The sequence below is a fragment of the Berghia stephanieae genome, chromosome 1 (assembly GCF_034508935.2).
Source record: "Berghia stephanieae isolate SIO BIC M18660-M18661 chromosome 1, UCSD_Bste_1.3, whole genome shotgun sequence".
Taxonomy (NCBI): Eukaryota; Metazoa; Mollusca; class Gastropoda; order Nudibranchia; family Aeolidiidae; genus Berghia; species Berghia stephanieae.
This window is the reverse complement of record NC_088360.1, coordinates 139,828,091-139,846,668: the sequence shown is the minus strand read 5'-3', so window position 1 is coordinate 139,846,668 and position 18,578 is coordinate 139,828,091. Positions and strand designations below refer to the sequence as shown.

The 18,578-nt window shown below is 35.9% G+C and overlaps 1 protein-coding gene across 4 annotated transcripts; it reads left to right on the top strand.

Annotated features, from left to right (window-relative positions):
* The first annotated feature begins 1,852 nt into the window (after window positions 1-1,852).
* LOC144965634 (uncharacterized) lies at window positions 1,853-17,808 on the top strand. 4 transcript variants are annotated; one of them, XM_078901210.1, is made up of 2 exons: window positions 1,853-1,914; window positions 15,422-17,808. In XM_078901210.1, exon 2 carries the CDS (start codon window positions 15,526-15,528, stop codon window positions 16,633-16,635), a length of 1,110 nt encoding a protein of 369 aa, XP_078757336.1. In that variant the 5' UTR covers window positions 1,853-1,914; window positions 15,422-15,525; the 3' UTR covers window positions 16,636-17,808. The 4 variants fall into 4 exon arrangements, with proteins under 4 accessions (XP_078757336.1, XP_078757313.1, XP_078757330.1 ...); XM_078901187.1 differs by having other exon boundaries at window positions 1,853-2,193; XM_078901204.1 differs by having other exon boundaries at window positions 1,910-1,946.
* Window positions 17,809-18,578: the final 770 nt, after the last annotated feature.

The following is an 18,578-nucleotide window of genomic DNA, read 5'->3' as shown; positions in this document are numbered from 1 at the left end:
TCGGCTGTGAAACCGATCCTTATTCATATATAGATAGTATGCGCTTGGCTAAGAAGCTCATAACATTGCCATCCGGAAGTATAACGGACCAACACACAAAACTGTGTGTATCCATGAACTTTTATAGATAGTATGCAGATGACGTCACTCAGGTCTTTGTTATTTTTTTTGCCATCCGCGTTTGTGAGTTGTTCTCACTAAACTGTATTAATCAGACTATAAAAGTTCATGGTTGCACACAGTTTTGTGTGTTGGTCCGTTATACTTCCGGGTGGCAATGTTATGAGCTTCTTAGCCAAGCGCATACTATCTATACATCATATTTCCATTATCTATTTATCTTACTGTGTAAAGTATTACACGTCAATACAACAAAAATTCATAACATTATAACTTATTTATTATTACTTACTATCTATTTTGTAATGTTAGCATCACTAGACTGCTATATCAATAAAGAATTCTTTAATGTCACCTGTTTATTTTTTTTATTTTTTTTTTGGTTGTTTTTTTTTTTGTTTTTTGTTTTTTTTTTTGCTCATTGATTTGGAGTTTAAAACAATGCAACTTGCAACACAGTTTGTCGGCATTGCCAGCCTAAAGAATATTGGAGAAGATTTCATCTGAGAAGTTCTCTGGCAGTTTTAAATTGATCTTGAACAGTTGTGTGACTTAACCCTTTCCCTACCAACCATAAGAAAATCGTCACATTCGTTACGATAAAACCAATAATTTCTCATTCTGATTTCAAGTTTACATTTTACATTTAAATTTATTTTTTTTTTTGTTATCGCTATAAAACCTTGAAAACTGTTTCTATGGCTCAATTTGCTAATAATAATAATAATATTATTATGTTTAGAATGTAATTTGTGTTTCCCTGTTTGAGTGAGAAAAATCTATTTTTGTGTTGGGTGTGTCGGAGAAAATTCTGAAAATGGCCGGTAAGGATAGGGTTAAACCATATTATTATTATTCTATCAACACAACCCATTAAATGAGGATGCAAAGTGCCACCACCCACCCCAATGAAATGATATTAACAAACAGAAAACTGATATGAAATTTAAAACAATTTCAAATTTTAAATTCGAAAGTATTGAATAATTGAACTGCTAGTAAAAACTAACCGTCGTATTGAGGCTTCCATGACATTGCAGAAGTTCTATAGAAACTTTGTTGACAGAAGTCATTTGCTGTAGACAATTACCTGGTAAATATTGATAGTTATGTTTATAAAATTACCTTGTTCCATGTGAGGTAAAATGATACGTTTTAAGATTTATTTTTATCTTGATTAAGTTCAAAGTAAATAAAACAGAAACGATTTATTTATATTGATATTCTATTCTATCTCAAATGATCATCTCTTGCGACATTATCATTATATCGATGCTGTCATTATCATTATCGTTATCCTCTTCAATAATGTCTTATATTTTTATACTTTATTACGATATCTTTTATCAAACTTATAACAAGCTTTTTTTACAAAACAATCAAAAAATAAAAGGACAAATGATAAACTTCAAATTACATGTTAAATTTTAGAAAATATTCTAACAATACCAAGTTATGTATCATAAAAAAAAAGAAAACAGTCCATTCGCCGGCAATGATATTATTACATTATTTCCTAACACTAAATTGTTTTCTAAATCGGCCTCTAAATTGTCTAATCTTATCGTTAAAAATTCGTCATCGTAAACCGAAACGTCTTGGAATAAACAGTATTCAAATTACCGATTATAAATATTATATCTCGATATCGATATTCGTTTTATTATTAATAAAGAGTAGGAATACTCGTGGAATGATTATAAAATGAAATCGATAGAGACGAAATGAATTTAGACGATATTATTACAATTTTTGTCTTGATAAAAAGGAGAATATTTAGTTTAGTTTTGGAAGGTGTGCCAATTTATCATTTTTCACGTCTTCGGGTATTTTCCTAGATTGATAAAATTGTGCTCTCTATGCGAGCTGCTATCTCAATTCAGTCTTAACTCTGGGTGAAAATAAAATAAAAAACTTACTCTAACCCTCTCCTTTCCGGCCATCTTCAGAATTTTCCTCAATACACCCAATATACTTTTCTTACTCAAACCGGAGAGCAACAATTGGATTCAATAGTCTGACGTCACGTCGCCCAGCAACGGCGGCCATCGTGGTTCTAAACAAAGAAAATCGGTACTTTTTATTCTTCATGCTGGCTAGAACTTTTCATATGTCATGTGATCAGAATGTATAAAAGTCAAAACATGATCATATTTATAATGTTTTTCTCCTCTGGATACACTTTTATTTTATGCTCGTCGGAGAAGTGCTTCATAAGGGCGTCCGCCATTGTTCCGATAGTTTAGAGCCAGTTACCATGCGTCATTACGAGGGAAGTGATGTCCTGACTGTTGAAGCGTATTACATTCTAAACATAATATCATTATTAAGCAAATTGAGCCCTGTCATGGTCTCAAGTGAGTAAAGAGCTACTCGACTATGCATAAAGATCTATGTAGAATGAGGCCCCAGAATTTACTAGTTACTATAAATGAAAAACAATTAACGATTTGTTTACAATGAAATAAAAATAATGATGAAATTTAATTAAAAGAGATAAACAGTGATCGTGGCAGTTACAAATAGAGATATGAATATTTTACGTAACTTATGATAATATGTCAGGTTCATAAGTTTACGTTTCCAGGCAGTTGATGGGCTTGGATGATCTATTCCTCTGATAACAGGATTGGACTCGTAAAATTCCACTTCCAGGCAATTGGTAAGAAGTTATTGTGTAGTCCTTTGACAGCGGGCTTGGGTTTGATCCTTGAAGATTATACAATCAAAGTTAAAAGCTCCGGCGTCTTAATGGTGTAGATATAATATCTACAAAGTCCCAAAAGATAAAAATCTTCCAGTATATATATAGGAATAGAGCGACTGGCCGTCCGGCATAGATTGTGGAGAGAAAGTGAGTGTAGAATATTAGACCTATCAGCTTTTATAATAAATGGCTACGTGACAGAATGTAGAACGAAAAGTATTCACTAATTAGAAATTAATTCGAGGGAAGGCTATAAAAGGAAAGACGATCTAATATTAGAAGGTAAAGTTTATCTAAGCCTACAGAAATATAACTGGAGTGAGATTAATTCAGTTCTTAATAAAATAAAATTTAATAAGATAATTGTGAACAACCTTTACTGTGACACCCCCCACCCACGTTTAAAATATACTCTTTAACCATTATGGGAAAGATAGATTTTACAAACGGAAGTAAATTTACTATCATGATACTCTAGCATTAATCCATTGTCATGATTTGTGCTACAATTAAATTATTTATTAACTAGACATGGAAATGTTTATATTAACGTAGGTATATGAATGGGTGACAATAACAATGAAAGATTGTGATTACAAATCATTGTGATGAACAACATGATGGCAATGTGATTACAAATCATTGTGATAAACAATAGTGATGGCAATGAAGCATGATTTAAGTCGATGATATGAAGGTAATTTACTAAATGAAATGAATGAAAATGTAAATGAAATATTGACATTTCAATTATTAATCATAAATGAGTGAAAATTCATAACAATGATAGATAAAGAGAAGATTTCCCAAATCATGAATGGGTATGGTATATATATCCAAACAATACTCAATGTTACATTAAGTTGGGTCATCATGTTTACAAATAAAATTATCGAAATTGTGCGTTCTGATTTGGCATAGTTTGCGAGGTAACTAACAGTATGTATGGGAGGTTAAGTTATACCCTTCTCACGTGTTTATACTAATCGAGAAAGTAGGTCGGCGTGAATATTTTCACAGCCTGGTATGTGAGAGATACTGAAAGTGTAATTTTGCAAAAATAGACTCCACCTTAGTACTCTACTATTATTCATTTTGTTATTTCTTATGTACGTGAGTGGTTTATGGTCCGTTTCGACCACAAACTCTTTTAGCAGTAGATATCTGCTGAATGTCTTTAAAGCAAAGACGATGGCCAGTCCTTCACGCTCTATTACAGAGTATCGTGATTCTCTGTCCAATAATTTTCTGCTTGCATATAAGCAAGGCATTGGAGTTCCCTCATGTTCCTGTAATAGTACACCTGCGATGCCCTTATCAGACGCGTCAGTTCTTACAACAAATTCTTTTGATATGTCGGGTAATTTAAGAATTGGTTCTGAACAGAGTAATGCCTTTAATTGGTTAAAGCTATTCTGACACGCTTCTGTCCAAACAATTTTGTTCGGTGACCCATTCTTTGTCAGATTTGTTAGCGGTGTCGCGATGTGCGCGAAGTTGTAAATGTATTTCCTGTAAAAATTTAGGACCCCAAGTACTTTGCGTACTTCTTTTTTTGTCTTAGGTGGTTGCAATTGTGCGATTTTTGTTTGTTTTTCTGTCTCGGGTGTCTGTGTCCCATGACCAACGGTATGACTAATCCTGCATTTGAAGCTTCGATATTAGTAAACATAGGTTGCGACACTGTGTCTCTATCAAAATACTTTTTTAGCATATTTGCATGGAATGTCTTTGTTGTGTTGTTAATTTTAATCTCGTAATTAACATTAGATTTTACTGCTGTTATTCTGAATGGTCCTTTCCATGTAGCTAAAAGTTTACTCGAGTCATCGGGTAAGAGTATTAGTACTTTGTCACCAATCTCAAATTTTCTTGACTTGCTTTTTCGATCGGAGTATTCCTTGTATTTCTCTGCTTTTTTAGTGACGGATTCCTGTGCTAGCTTACACGTGTCCTCTATTCTGTCTTTCAGGTTTCTTACATATTCGTAAGCAAACATAATTTCGTTATTGTCCTCCTCATTCCCTTTACAAATGTCGGCTACTATATTGATCGGGCCGCGAGGTGATCGTCCATACATCAACTCAAATGGGGAGTAGCCTGTAGATTCTTGGGGTATTTCTCTATATGCAAATAGGATTGCTGGTAAGTATCTGTCCCAATCATCTGGTTTTTCTGCTGACACTTTTCTTAACATATTCTTTAGAGTGCCATTAAATCTTTCACAAAGACCATTTGCTTGGGGGTGGTAGGGGGTTGTGAATGAGTGTTGAATTCCCATGAGTTTCATGGTTTCATGCATCATATGTGATGTAAATTGGGGTCCATTGTCCGACAGTATCTCATTTGGTATGCCTATTCTAGTAAAAATTGTCATCAATGCTTCAGCTATGTGATCCGATGTAGTTGATTTCAATGCTATCGCTTCTGGCCACCTGGTTGCGTAATCGACTAGTGTTAGTATGTGTGTATGGTTTCTATCTGATTTTGTTAAAGGGCCTATAATGTCAATTGCAACTTTTTGAAAAACTTTTTCAATAACTGGGGTTGTCTCTAATGGCAATCTCGGTATTCTGCCTTTTGCGACTCTTCTTTGGCATGTGTCACAAGATTTCACATATTCTCGGACGTCTTTAGTAATTCCAGGCCATGTGAAATTCTCGGATATTCTCTTCAATGTGGAAGAGCTCCCAAGATGTCCAGAAGTTATTGAATCGTGCGCTATTCCAAGGATTTTGTTTCTGTAAATACTCGGCGTGACCAGTTGTTTAGCTATTTTGTTTCTTTTCCTATGTAACCTGAACAGAATATCTTTTTCAATGATGTATTCAACTTTTGATTTCGTCCCTTTGTTTGCGATATTGAAATATGAAGTTAAAGTCGGGTCCTTTTTCTGTTCTTCGATGAACGTGTTCCTGTCAAATTGTTGTGGTTCAAGAGAAATAGTCATTGGCTTCTCTGTTGTCTTAGTCATCTTTCTTGTTTCTGCTAGACAAGCTGTTTCTTGGGTTAATGACCATTCTTTTACATCTGTTGGGTTGTCTTTAAGACCTTTTATATTGCCAACAATAACATCAGCGACGGGGTTGGGAAGTATACAGCATTCCACTATTCCTGTATAGTATGGGGTTTCTATGTACACGTTAGCTGTTTCAAAGGTTTCGACTGTGCCACTGAATGTGATGCATTGTACCGTTTTTCCAGTTTTGTCTTCGTCATTGATCAAAGATGCTTTTATTCCTACTGTACTGCATCCTGTGTCTCTCAATATTTTGCAATCAGTTCCATTAGCTTTGCCTTCACAAAAAAATAGCGATCCTGATTTGTGAGTTTGTGTTAAAAGTGACATACCTTTCACGCAATACACATTTATATTTTCTCCTGACATTACTCGTGTCTGATTGTTTACACTTGTTTGGAGTGATGCATTTGCAGTTTCTTTTGGATATCCCACGATTTTGTAACATTTGTCTGCTGTGTGGCCTTTCATTCCACAATATTGACATTTAATTATAGGTTTGTTGGTTTTCTTATACTCAGTATTATTGTCAGTGCTATTTCTTGTTTTGTTTTGATAGGGTCGGCTATGGTCTCTATTGAACTGTTTGTTCCATGGTTTGTTACTATGGTCATCCTGTTTCACTTGCGTGTTCCGAGTGATTGATCGGCTCGTTCTATTTGAGTACTGAACTTTAGGTGTACCTGGACTCTGAGCAGCAGCAGCGTAGTATGGTTCCTTCAATGTTCTGCTAAGGGGTGTCAATGGATGTGCGCTGTTAAAGTTTTCTGCGTAGATTTTTAATTTGTCCAAGTTTTCTGGCTTTCTCTCTTTAAAGAATGCGACTAAATCTGGGTTGCAAGCTTGATAGATTCGATTCTTCAGCGTGAGATAGTAAAGGCCTGCAAAGTCGTCTTGTTTTACGTTTGCCAACTCAAGCCACCGATTTAGAAATTGGGTAATTCGGTTCACGAATGTATTAAAGTCTTCTCCACTTTCCGGTTTTGCAGTGTGAAACCTTTCCTGGTAACCATCTTCCGTTAATCTAAATCTTTTTAGTAGAGCGTCTTTAATTTGACCATAGTCATCTGCATCTTCAGTTGTTAAGGTATAGAAAACTTTTAGCGGTTCTCCAGATAAGCAGTTAATCAAGGCTGTGGCCCATTTGCTTTCTGGCCAACGATAACCTTTAGCCTGAACTTCGAATCGGTGTAAGAAGGATTCTAGGCAGTCTGAGCGTTCATCGTATGTTGGCATGCGTGGAAGTTTCACGAAAAATTCATCACTATTATTATGTTTTCTTTCATGACCGGTTTTTGTTTTTTCAATTTCCAGCATCATTTGGGTCCTTTTGGTTTCTTCTTCTGCTAAAGCTATTTGTCTTTTTAGTTCCCTTTCTTGGACTCTTTCTTCTCGTTCTTCTCTACGTATTCTTTCTTCATTTTCTTCTCTACGAATTCTTTCTTCATTTTCTTCTCTACGAATTCTTTCTTCATGTTCTTTTTCTTCTCTACGAATTCTTTCTTCATTTTCTTCTCTACGAATTCTTTCTTCATGTTCTTTTTCTTCTTTTACTTTCTCTTCGCACCATGAAAATATTCTTTCCTGGGTATTTCTAAGTCCTTTGCGAGACTTAAGTATCTTTTATATGCTTCCATGTTGCAATAAATTAGTTACGATATTTTATATATATTATATTGACAGGATACTGTTACTGACTGTTTTATTTATTTACACTTACTGGAATGAACTGTTCTATTTTTAGAAATCTCTCTCTCTTATTTCAACTTATTATGTATGTTGAATTTGATGCCTTTTATCGTTATATCTTATAAAGCAATGTGTCAATACAATGCGGAGTTATTATTATGACTTGAGTCAATAACAATGTGTCAATCGCGTGTACTCTAAACTATGTTACTACGAAAAATGTATCACCAATGTGTGTGACTCGTCGTTAGTTTGTGTACAATTATTCGCAATGACGCTAATATACTAGAGTGTGATAACAATAATAGGATGCCAAAATAATCCAAGTTATCTATCACTAAATATAACACGACGGCTAGTAGACTCCTTTTATTATTATTTAGTTTTTAAAGACTCACTTTTCAGAACATAATATATAAGTGGTTTTCGGTAACAGTAATATGCCAAAAATGCATTTAAAACAAATCACTATGCAAAACAAATCACGATGTCTATAGTTACTATGTGATGCCCAACTCATGTAAAAGAGAATAATGAAGGATATATTTACCAACTCAGTTCGTGGCTGGGACCTCTCTCTTGTTCAATGGTTGTTCAACAATTGTAATTAGGCATTGAAGAGTGTTTAACAGTGATGTCTGAAATACAAAACAATAAAATATCGTAAGATTTACAATAGTTACAAAATGTGTTCACAACACTGAGTGATTGGATGATAGGTGAATGAATCGTTATGGAATGTAAACATATTGAAAACAATTCATGAATGAGGCAAACAACAAAATGAAATGAGTGATATAATAACAAAGTGGACAAGGAATGAATGAATGAATGAAAAACTGAGTGAATAGATGAATGAATAAATGGATAATGTATGAATGAAAGAATGAAGGGAGGAATTAATGTATGAATGATTGGATAAATGAGTGAATAAACGAATGAATGGATGAATGAATGAATGAATGAATAAATGAATGAACAATGAATGAATGAATAATTTATAAATGAATAAATGAATGAAGGAATGAATCAATAAAATGCTATTCAATTTGAATGAAAGAATGAATGGATAAATTGCTATTCCATTTAAATGAAGAAATGAAAAAGAAAAAAAAATTAATCCTGTAAATAGGGAGTTCAATTAAAATATGATCAAGTGGGGCAATTAAGAGTTTTACAATTTAAACTTTAAGGTTAAATGAAATAGATATAAGTAACTAAATAAATTCAATTCTTTATATGTGTCCCCTCCAAAATGTCATGGTCTCAAGTGAGTAAAGAGCTACTCGACTATGCATAAAGATCTATGTAGAATGAGGCCCCAGAATTTACTAGTTACTATAAATGAAAAACAATTAACGATTTGTTTACAATGAAATAAAAATAATGATGAAATTTAATTAAAAGAGATAAACAGTGATCGTGGCAGTTACAAATAGAGATATGAATATTTTACGTAACTTATGATAATATGTCAGGTTCATAAGTTTACGTTTCCAGGCAGTTGATGGTAGTGCGGGGCGGTCCTTGGCAAGCTTAAGGACCACGGTCCTACGGTCCTTGGGAAATGAAGACCGCAAGGACCGGTCCTAGGACCGGTCCTTTTCGACATTGAACATTCCTGAGAGACTGTTGGAAATTCGAACCGGTTTGACCTTTGAGACCATGGGATCGTTCATTCTTGAACCGTTAAAGACCGCTACACGATGAAAACCGTGGTCTACAGGAGTAAAACACACGGAGTAGTCACACTCATTTCAAATTGTAACCTAATTAGAGAAGAGGGGTGATGCCTTCTTTATTTGCTCACCGTACTTCATTGTTACTTCGATAATTTAATAAAATTTGAAATTTATCCCCATTAACGGAGATAATGGCATCGCCCAAGGCGTTGATCGAGTTGTTCGTGGCGTTGATACACACACGCAACTCCTACCCCCCCCCCCCCCCACACACACACACACATTAGAGGGCAGCGAGCATTGAAGAGTAAGAGAGAGACGTGAAGTTATAATAAGAGGGGGTGGATGAGGTAATAAGAGGGGTCGATGGTGACTTTTCGCCAGATCTAACAAACTCAGCTACCCATTCATTGCGAGTAGACAGGGATTCAGAAAAAAATCGACTGCACCCGGGATCGATCTCTGGCCCTTTGCGTATAAAGAGAGTGCTCTATCAACTGAGCTATCGGGGTCCCCAAATATTCTATTGGACTTTTTTAAAATTCAGACGTTATAACTGGGTTTTTTGGAAGGAAGAAACTAATGAAACTCATATTATTTGATTAGTAAAAACACCAACGAAATTTTAATATTATTGTATTATTTTAAATGACAACACTGCGATAGAAAGGAGTGGTGACAAGAGATGGACAAAAGAAAACAAAAAATCGGATTTGCTACTTGCTAGGTTCGACACACACACACACACACACACACACACACACACACACAAACACACATCTTTAGTAGTCACATACATTTCAAACAATAACCCATTAGAGAAGAGGGGTCATGCCTTCACCATAGATCATTGTCATTGCGATCATTATGGTGTAGTAAATTTTGAAATTTACCCCGTATAATGGAATCGTCCAAGGCGTGCGCCTCCTGTTCCCCCCCATCTCACACACGAAAGGGCGGTTTGCGGAGTGGAGGTTGGTGGTCGTCTGCCTGTATGGTCGTCTGTGTCGTTTAGTGTATGGCAAAGGGGGGTGGGTGCGATTAATTAAGTGGGATGGGTGGTGATTGGTGGAAGATAGGCAACCGAAGCAACGAATCGCTGGGGCAGGGTTGCCAGTTTGGCATTTTAAATGCCAGATTCCAAAAATCTGGCATTTTTGAAAACCGTTTGGCATTAGAAAAATCATTTGGCATTTGGCATTTTCATTTGGCATTTTCTTTTCTTGTATATTATACTTCAAATGACACCTTTTCTTAATTATTTCTAAACGCGTAAAAACAAACATCTTCACATTTCTTTTTCATTCTTAAAATCCAACCGTGGTGTAGTGGTTTAGCACTCCACTTAGTAGTCAGTAGGTAAATAATTACCCCAACAGGAAATTTAGTATAATTCAAAAAAAAAAAAACGAAAAAAAAAAAACAAATAAAAGAAAAAGAATAGAAAACACGCAAGCCACCAGGATATGATAGTAAATTGTCTATCAAAAGTGAGTAGTTTTCTTAGTGGGGTGGGAGTCAACAGACTTTGGCATCTTTTTGAGTGTTTTGGCATTTTTTGAGTCTTCCCCTGGCATTTTGTTGAAAAATAATCTGGCAACCCTGCGCTGGGGAAGTAGTAGGCTATGGCGCGAGACCGTAGGACCGTGGTCCTTGCAAGGACCGCCCCGCACTAGTTGAAAGGTGATAAGAAGTGAGGACCGCCGCCTATCTTCCCCTAAGGGACCGGTCTTCGGTTCACAGCTAAAAGACCGTCGGACCGCGGTCTAGACCGGTCTTCAGCGCGGCACTAGTTGATGGGCTTGGATGATCTATTCCTCTGATAACAGGATTGGACTCGTAAAATTCCACTTCCAGGCAATTGGTAAGAAGTTATTGTGTAGTCCTTTGACAGCGGGCTTGGGTTTGATCCTTGAAGATTATACAATCAAAGTTAAAAGCTCCGGCGTCTTAATGGTGTAGATATAATATCTACAAAGTCCCAAAAGATAAAAATCTTCCAGTATATATATAGGAATAGAGCGACTGGCCGTCCGGCATAGATTGTGGAGAGAAAGTGAGTGTAGAATATTAGACCTATCAGCTTTTATAATAAATGGCTACGTGACAGAATGTAGAACGAAAAGTATTCACTAATTAGAAATTAATTCGAGGGAAGGCTATAAAAGGAAAGACGATCTAATATTAGAAGGTAAAGTTTATCTAAGCCTACAGAAATATAACTGGAGTGAGATGAATTCAGTTCTTAATAAAATAAAATTTAATAAGATAATTGTGAACAACCTTTACTGTGACAAGCCCAACAAACAGTTTCAAGATTTTATAGTAATAACCAAAAAACATTATTTAAATTTTGTGATGTAAAATTGAAATCAGAATGAGAAATTGTTAGTTTTATCGTAACGAATGTGACGATTTTCCTATGGTTGGTAAGCAGGGGGCAAATGTGCGGATATGTGGTCTTGTGGTATGACACCCGCTTTCGGATCGGAAGGTCCCGGGTTCGAGCCTCGCTCGGCACATAGTTGAGTCCTTGGAGAAGGCTCTTTACTCACATTTACTCTTTACTCACATTCTCTCATCGTACTCAGGTGTAAAATGAGTACCTGGCCGTTAATAGCGTTTTCTTTGTCCGAAAATTGTAATATCGCCTAACAGGCGTCATGGCCCGTCCTACATGTTTAATGTTGGTGTTGACCAGGGACCCCTTGTAAAGAGCTTTGAGCACATTTAGTGGATATTGCGCTATATAAAAGCTCAATTAATTAATTAAAAATGTCAAAATTGTAAAATTGCAAGTCCGAGTTTTGAGAGTTTTTGCCAAGATTTGTCTTGATAAAAAAAAGAGCATATTTATTTTATATTTGGAAGGTATACAAATGTATCATAAATCATAGGCGCCTTTTGTGTATTTTCCTAGATTCATAAAATTGCGCTCTCTATGCGAGCTCTATCTCAATTCAGTCTTATCTCGACTCGGGGTGAAAAGAATATAAAACACTTACTTAAATGTCTAAATTGTATAATAGCAAGTCCCAGGTTTGAGAGTTTTTGCCAAGATAAAGGTCATTGTCATTCTTATCAATAAATATAAGAAGCACGAATTTTTAAACCAAAGTTTTAAATACGCGTCTTTTCAAAGTACAGCAGCATACTAGAAATCTCGCCATTTGAGTAAGCAATAAATGTGACCCGCCGTATCAAAGCGGTATTATGTCGGGATCCACTCGGTAAGGGAAATTGAATTCATAGCCACAAATATCAAACTTGGGTTTAATTTCTGTACGTTATTCTGGAGTATAAAGACTATTTCTTGCATTGCAAAAACTTATAAGCTCCAATTTCTCATCATTCTATCTCTAAATTCACTTCTTGGGGTCTGAATCATCCCGACATAATACCGTTTTGAGACGGAGGGTCACAAATATCTTCTCCAATTAAGCTTTTTTGAGATTTTAATTGAGCTTTTATCTAGCGCAATATCCACTAAACGTGCTCAAAGCGCTTTACAGGGGGTCCCCGGCCAACAGCAACACTTAACATGTAGGACGGGACATGACGCCTGTTAGGCGATATTATAGACAACGCTGTTAACGGCCAGGTACTCATTTTACACCTGAGTACGGTGAGAGAATGTGAGTAAAGAGCCTTTTCCAAGGACTCAACTATGCGTCGAGCGCGAGGCTCGAACCCAGGACCTTCCGATCCGAAAGCGAGTGTCATACCACTAGACCACATAGCCGCACAGATACTTAGAGATGATTTCCAGCACAGGTTCTCGATGATCCTCTTCGCTAGCTGGACTCAGGTGTCATCTTTGTTTCTTACGGTTGCAGATTACTGTGAAGACAGAATGTGATACTAGCCTTGTAATCATAGTAGATTTCTTGGTTTTTCCAATAGCTATCCAGTCTGTTCTTGAATGAGTTAAGTGAATCAGCACTGACAACTTTCTCTGGTAGACTGTTCCACACTTGCGTTAATAGGCTACACGCCTCCAAGACTTTTAGATTATGTGATTTTCTAAGAAAAACAATTGTGACCCTTCGCCTCAAAACGGTATTAAGTCGGGTTGGTTAAGATGTTGAAAATTGAATTTATAGCCAGAAATATCAGACTTGTGTTGAGTTTATACGATTTATTGAGGAGAATGGATACCATATTTTAGGGTGCTAATGCCATCAGTTTATATTTTTGACCAGTTTAACATTAAATCCGGCTTTTAAGCATAGGGTTCGTTCCGACATAATACCGTTTTGAGACGATGGGTCACAATTAGTAAACTATGTTGGGGCAATTCCACACACACTTGACACCTTGTCTCAAATACAGAAGAATTGGGGGAGACTTAATTCAGCTCTACAAGATAATACATTATATAAATGATATAAATCCATCAATGTTGTTTACATTTTCCAAGATTACTTATACCAGAGGCGCCAAATATGAAATTTAAATTCCAAGACTTCAGACCAAAATAAGACAGAACTCATTTATTATACGTATAGTGAAAATATGGAATAGTCTCTGTTTTAACACAAAAATGCATGTTATTTGAATCAATTGCTCCAATACAAAAAACACTCTCAAAAAAACATGGATAAGGATATAATTATAATTATTTACTTGAAATGATAGCTGGGGCCTCTCTTTATAAAATAAAACCATTGACATAGGATTTTGATCAAATAGTTTCACAAAAAATGACACGAGGAATTCGAAACCTGTAGGGTGTGGAATTTCCCTCACCTTTATGAATCTAAAATAGGCACAGCAACTTACTTAAGGCATCTAGAACAGATTTGGGGGGAAATTTTACATGCTCGATGAATGATTAACCATTTCTAGCTTGAGCTTCAAAGTTTAAGAAATTTTTATCAAATTTTTCCATATATTTGAAAACCATGAGTGTTGCACCTACCTTCAATGGGCTCAAAAAAAATTTCAAAAATTTGTCAAAATTCAACATAAGTAAAAGTGGCTGCTTCTTGTGTTCAAACAGGAAATAGGAATCAAAGGCAGTTAAAACTTTGAACAGTATCCAATAGGTCATTTTGCATTCTTTCTGCGAAGAGCTTAATATAATGAATGTGGGTGTGGAATTACCCTGGATGTAGAATTACCCTCACCTTACCCTACATTATCCATGCTACTTTTGCGTGTAAAAGCCAATCTGCCAACTCATATAATCCCTGTAAATGACCGATCAGTATGCCCTGGCAGATATTATAAATGATAATTTGAGTGAACCGGTGATAGAGTTACCCTTACTCCACCCTTCCATTGGAAAACCCTATAATACTCAGTTAATACGTAATAATTGAAAAATGATTTGAATGTCTTAAATTAAAAAAAAAAGTATTCAGAGCTAACAAAATATTTGCACACATTTTATTGGTTTAAGATAAGGTGTTAATGAAAGCTGATCTGCGATTAAGAATAATCTTTTTGTGCGCATGAATATAAATCCAAGATTTTTTTTTCTTTTTTAACTTGTCATTCGAGAAGATTTAGAAAAATACAAATGGCGAATCGAAGTTACTACTGCCATGCATCCAAAACCATTAAAATTCCGAATCAAATTACGCATTCTAGCCGAATGATCTTCTGCTGGCGACCCCCCCCCCCCCTCCTCGGCCACACACGCCCACACACACACACACACACACACACACACACACACACTGACACACACACACCCACACAAACAGAATAATAATAAACTTATCGCCCTAGATAAACATTAACCCTTTAACATTATTATTTATCGTCTAATTGATTTGAAGGAACACAAAATTCTATTCTAAGTGGGAGTTAAAAACCCAAACAATTTCACTCACTCATGACTTGAACACATTTACAATTAAGAAAAACAGGCTGCCTTCAATTTCACTGTGTCTTCATTGGTTTGCACAGCTAATATACAATACGAAAACAAAAATATCAAAAATTGAAAGTAAAGTGCACACAATAACAACAACAACAAAAATAGGCGGCGTGTTATGTCTAGACAGTCAGACGATGTTCGTTTGTTTTGTTTTGTTTTTATCGCGGAATAACTTACTCGTAAGCTCGTGAGTTATTTGGCGCTATAAAATTAATTCATATAATATATCCAAACCCGTGAAAGAATCCTATATTCATTTAGAATAGCTTTACGTTACTCATATATCAAAATGTAAAAAAATGTTTTATAATTTTTAGATTTGCAAGTAATTCTGTAGATTGTTGGTAAAATATAACATTGACCGTGCTGAACAAAATTTTGGTCCCCAATCCTATCTAGTTTTTAAGAATAGCTAGTCAGGATGAATTCGAAAAATATAAGTGGGTGCTCTTTGGTGCATGACGGCTCGAGCACCACTGACGTTTTGATGTGTGCGAGTGACAACTTCAAGCCCATTGTGGATGACTACACAGTGTTCATTTTCCAAATCGTCGTCAACGTATTCCTGAACGGCATCATCAGTGTTTTCGGCATTGTTGGAAACGTCTTCAACATCCTGGTCTTCTTTCGGCAAGGGATCTTCACCGAATCCGGCACAGCTGGGATATTCGGCTTAGCCGTGTCAGATCTGTGTTCCGTCGCGAGTATGTTCTGGTTGTGCGTCATTGAATCTGTTGTACTGGCCAAGCCTCAGAATCTTTCCTGGGATCCTGAAGCCGTCAAAACAGTCACAGCGTTCTGGGTACACCTGACTTTTGTAAACATCACTCGAGTCGTGACAGTTTACATTGCTTTAGAACGGTGCATCTGTGTAATCTTCCCTTTCAAAGTCAAGAGTTTGCTGACTCCACGAAGAGGCATCGTAATCATGTCAGTGACGGCTATGGTCGTTGGGTCTTTTCACATACCACATTTCTTAGCCTTCCGCTTGAGGTTCATCCAAGATCCGGCAACAAACTCTACTCGTCTAGTCATGGTAACAAATTTCAAATTTCAATCAATTGCATTGGATAAAATGATCTATGTTGCTGGCTACGGTGCTAACATATTCTCTGTCTTATCGGTATTCATATGCACGCTGATCACGGCTATCCGTTTAAATTTATCAAAAACTTGGAGAGAATCTGTATCATCTGAAAATTCCTCAACAACGGACAAAGACAAATCGAAATCAAAAGAGTCCATGCCAAAAACTAAAATGCAAAAGGAAGCAAGACTCATTCGAATGATCATAATGGTATCCATAATATTCCTAATTTGTTACCTCCCTTTGCTTGTGTATCTGGTCATGATAACCGCCGACAAAGATCTCGGCCTGAGGGGAAAATACAAAAACTTTAGCAGGGTCATGTATACCTTGTCCTTTTTAGCAGGGACCATCAATTCTAGCATCAACATCATCATCTACTACACCATGAGTACTAGATACCGTGATGAGCTTAAAACTCTGCTGAGGCTGAAAACAAAATAAAATTATCTGATGACATGCGTTTAAGTGAAATGTTAAACATCGTGCCAGACCAATATTATATTCCAATGACAAGGAAGACTAACATTTGAATTTACAGCCAAAAATGGTAAACTTTGGTTATGCAATAATTTTTTTATCTTAATCTAATGGAGATCCCGCAATATTTTCTGAGAAATAAATGCTCTTACGAACATGAACTCATCTATTTTAATCAGTATACCATTGTATTGTGGATATTAGCATCGTCCAGATGAATCTTCTGAGCCATCAACGATCAAACTCTGTCCGGGAATAAAGTATGTAGGTGCGTGTAAATGGATCTGGCAACAGGGCTGCCAGATGACGATTCCCAACATCAAATGACCGATCATTATACCCAAGTAGATTTTATAAATAATCATTTGAATCAACGGGTGATAGAAGTGTCCTTCATTTAAGAAAAGTTTGAAAGTTTCTCGTATATCAATCTGAAAAAAAATATTGAAGTAATTTTTTTCAATTTGTCAGAAAGTCTGTGCTGGTTGGCAAAACTTTAACACGTGTTGTACGGTAAAATGTTGACCTTCACTACCCCTCCCCCTCCCACCCATCAACCCAATCTTTAAAAAAAAAGGAGAGATTGTACAAAAGAAGAAATTCATTTATCTGGTCATTCTTGTTCTTCAGATACACCCCAAAATAATACCAAAATGACAAGTAAAAATGTAGACATTCTACATATCTCATCTTTCTCGTCCACTCGTATTCAATGTTTGTGTTTTGTAATGACGAAAACGCGAACTACTGTGAAGAGTATGGACATTCAATCGCCCCAGCTATCAGGTATCATCTCTAGTGTATTGTAGCACATCTGATCGGCAATCAGGTGGTCTGAGGTTCGATCCCTAGACGATGCGGACTGATTTTTTTGGGATAGTTTTTCTTTTCTTGTATTTTTATTTGTGCTTGTACTGGCAATGTTTTATACACACCTTTTTAGATTATTATTATTTCATGACAATACACCATATTGGAATGATGGGCCCACCATTAGTTCTGCCTACCAAGACAATGGTAACAAACACAGAAATATAATGTGTGTAATCTTAATCGCTTAAAGTCTGTTAAAGAGCTAATATGGTAAAAAATGATCGCCATCACAATGGATGTAAATAAATGATAACAAACAATAAAGTGACGTCAATTCATTCATTCTATGGTCTGATAGAGCTAATATAGTAAGAAATGATAGCCATCACAATGGCCGTAAAAAATGACAACAAACAATGAAGTGACGCCAATTCATTCATTCTATGATGGTCTGATAGAGCAAATATAGTAAGAAATGATAGCCATCACAATGGCTTTAAAAATGCCAACAACCAATAAAGTGACGTCAATTCATTCATTCTATGGTCTGATAGAGCAAATATAGTAAGAAATGATAGCCATCACAATGGATGTAAATAAATGCCAACAACCAATAAAGTGACGTCAATTCATTCATTCTATGGTCTGATAGAGCAAATATAGTAAGAAATGATAGTCATCACAAAGGCCGTAAAAAAAATGACAACAAACAATGAAGTGACGTCAATTCATTCATTCTATGGTCTATTAGAGCGTAGCCATCGTTAACTTACAGCCTGACACTGACCAAAAAATGTCGTCAAAATGCCAGCCTTTGGCCACAAAAGAAAACAAATCGTGAGTTGTATTCAATAGTTCAAACCAATGGGATCACTTGTTTCCTTGAGCACTACTAACGACAAGTCACTAGGCGGTGCAAAAACCAAATAATGACGTCATAATACCAGTCATTTTTTGGATTTCAGTGTCAGGCTATAACTTAAAGATGGCTACGGTTAGAGCAAATATAGTAAGAAATTATCGCCATCACAATGGTCGTAAAAAATGACAACAAACAATAAAATGACGTCAATTCATTTAATCCCTTCTCTGGT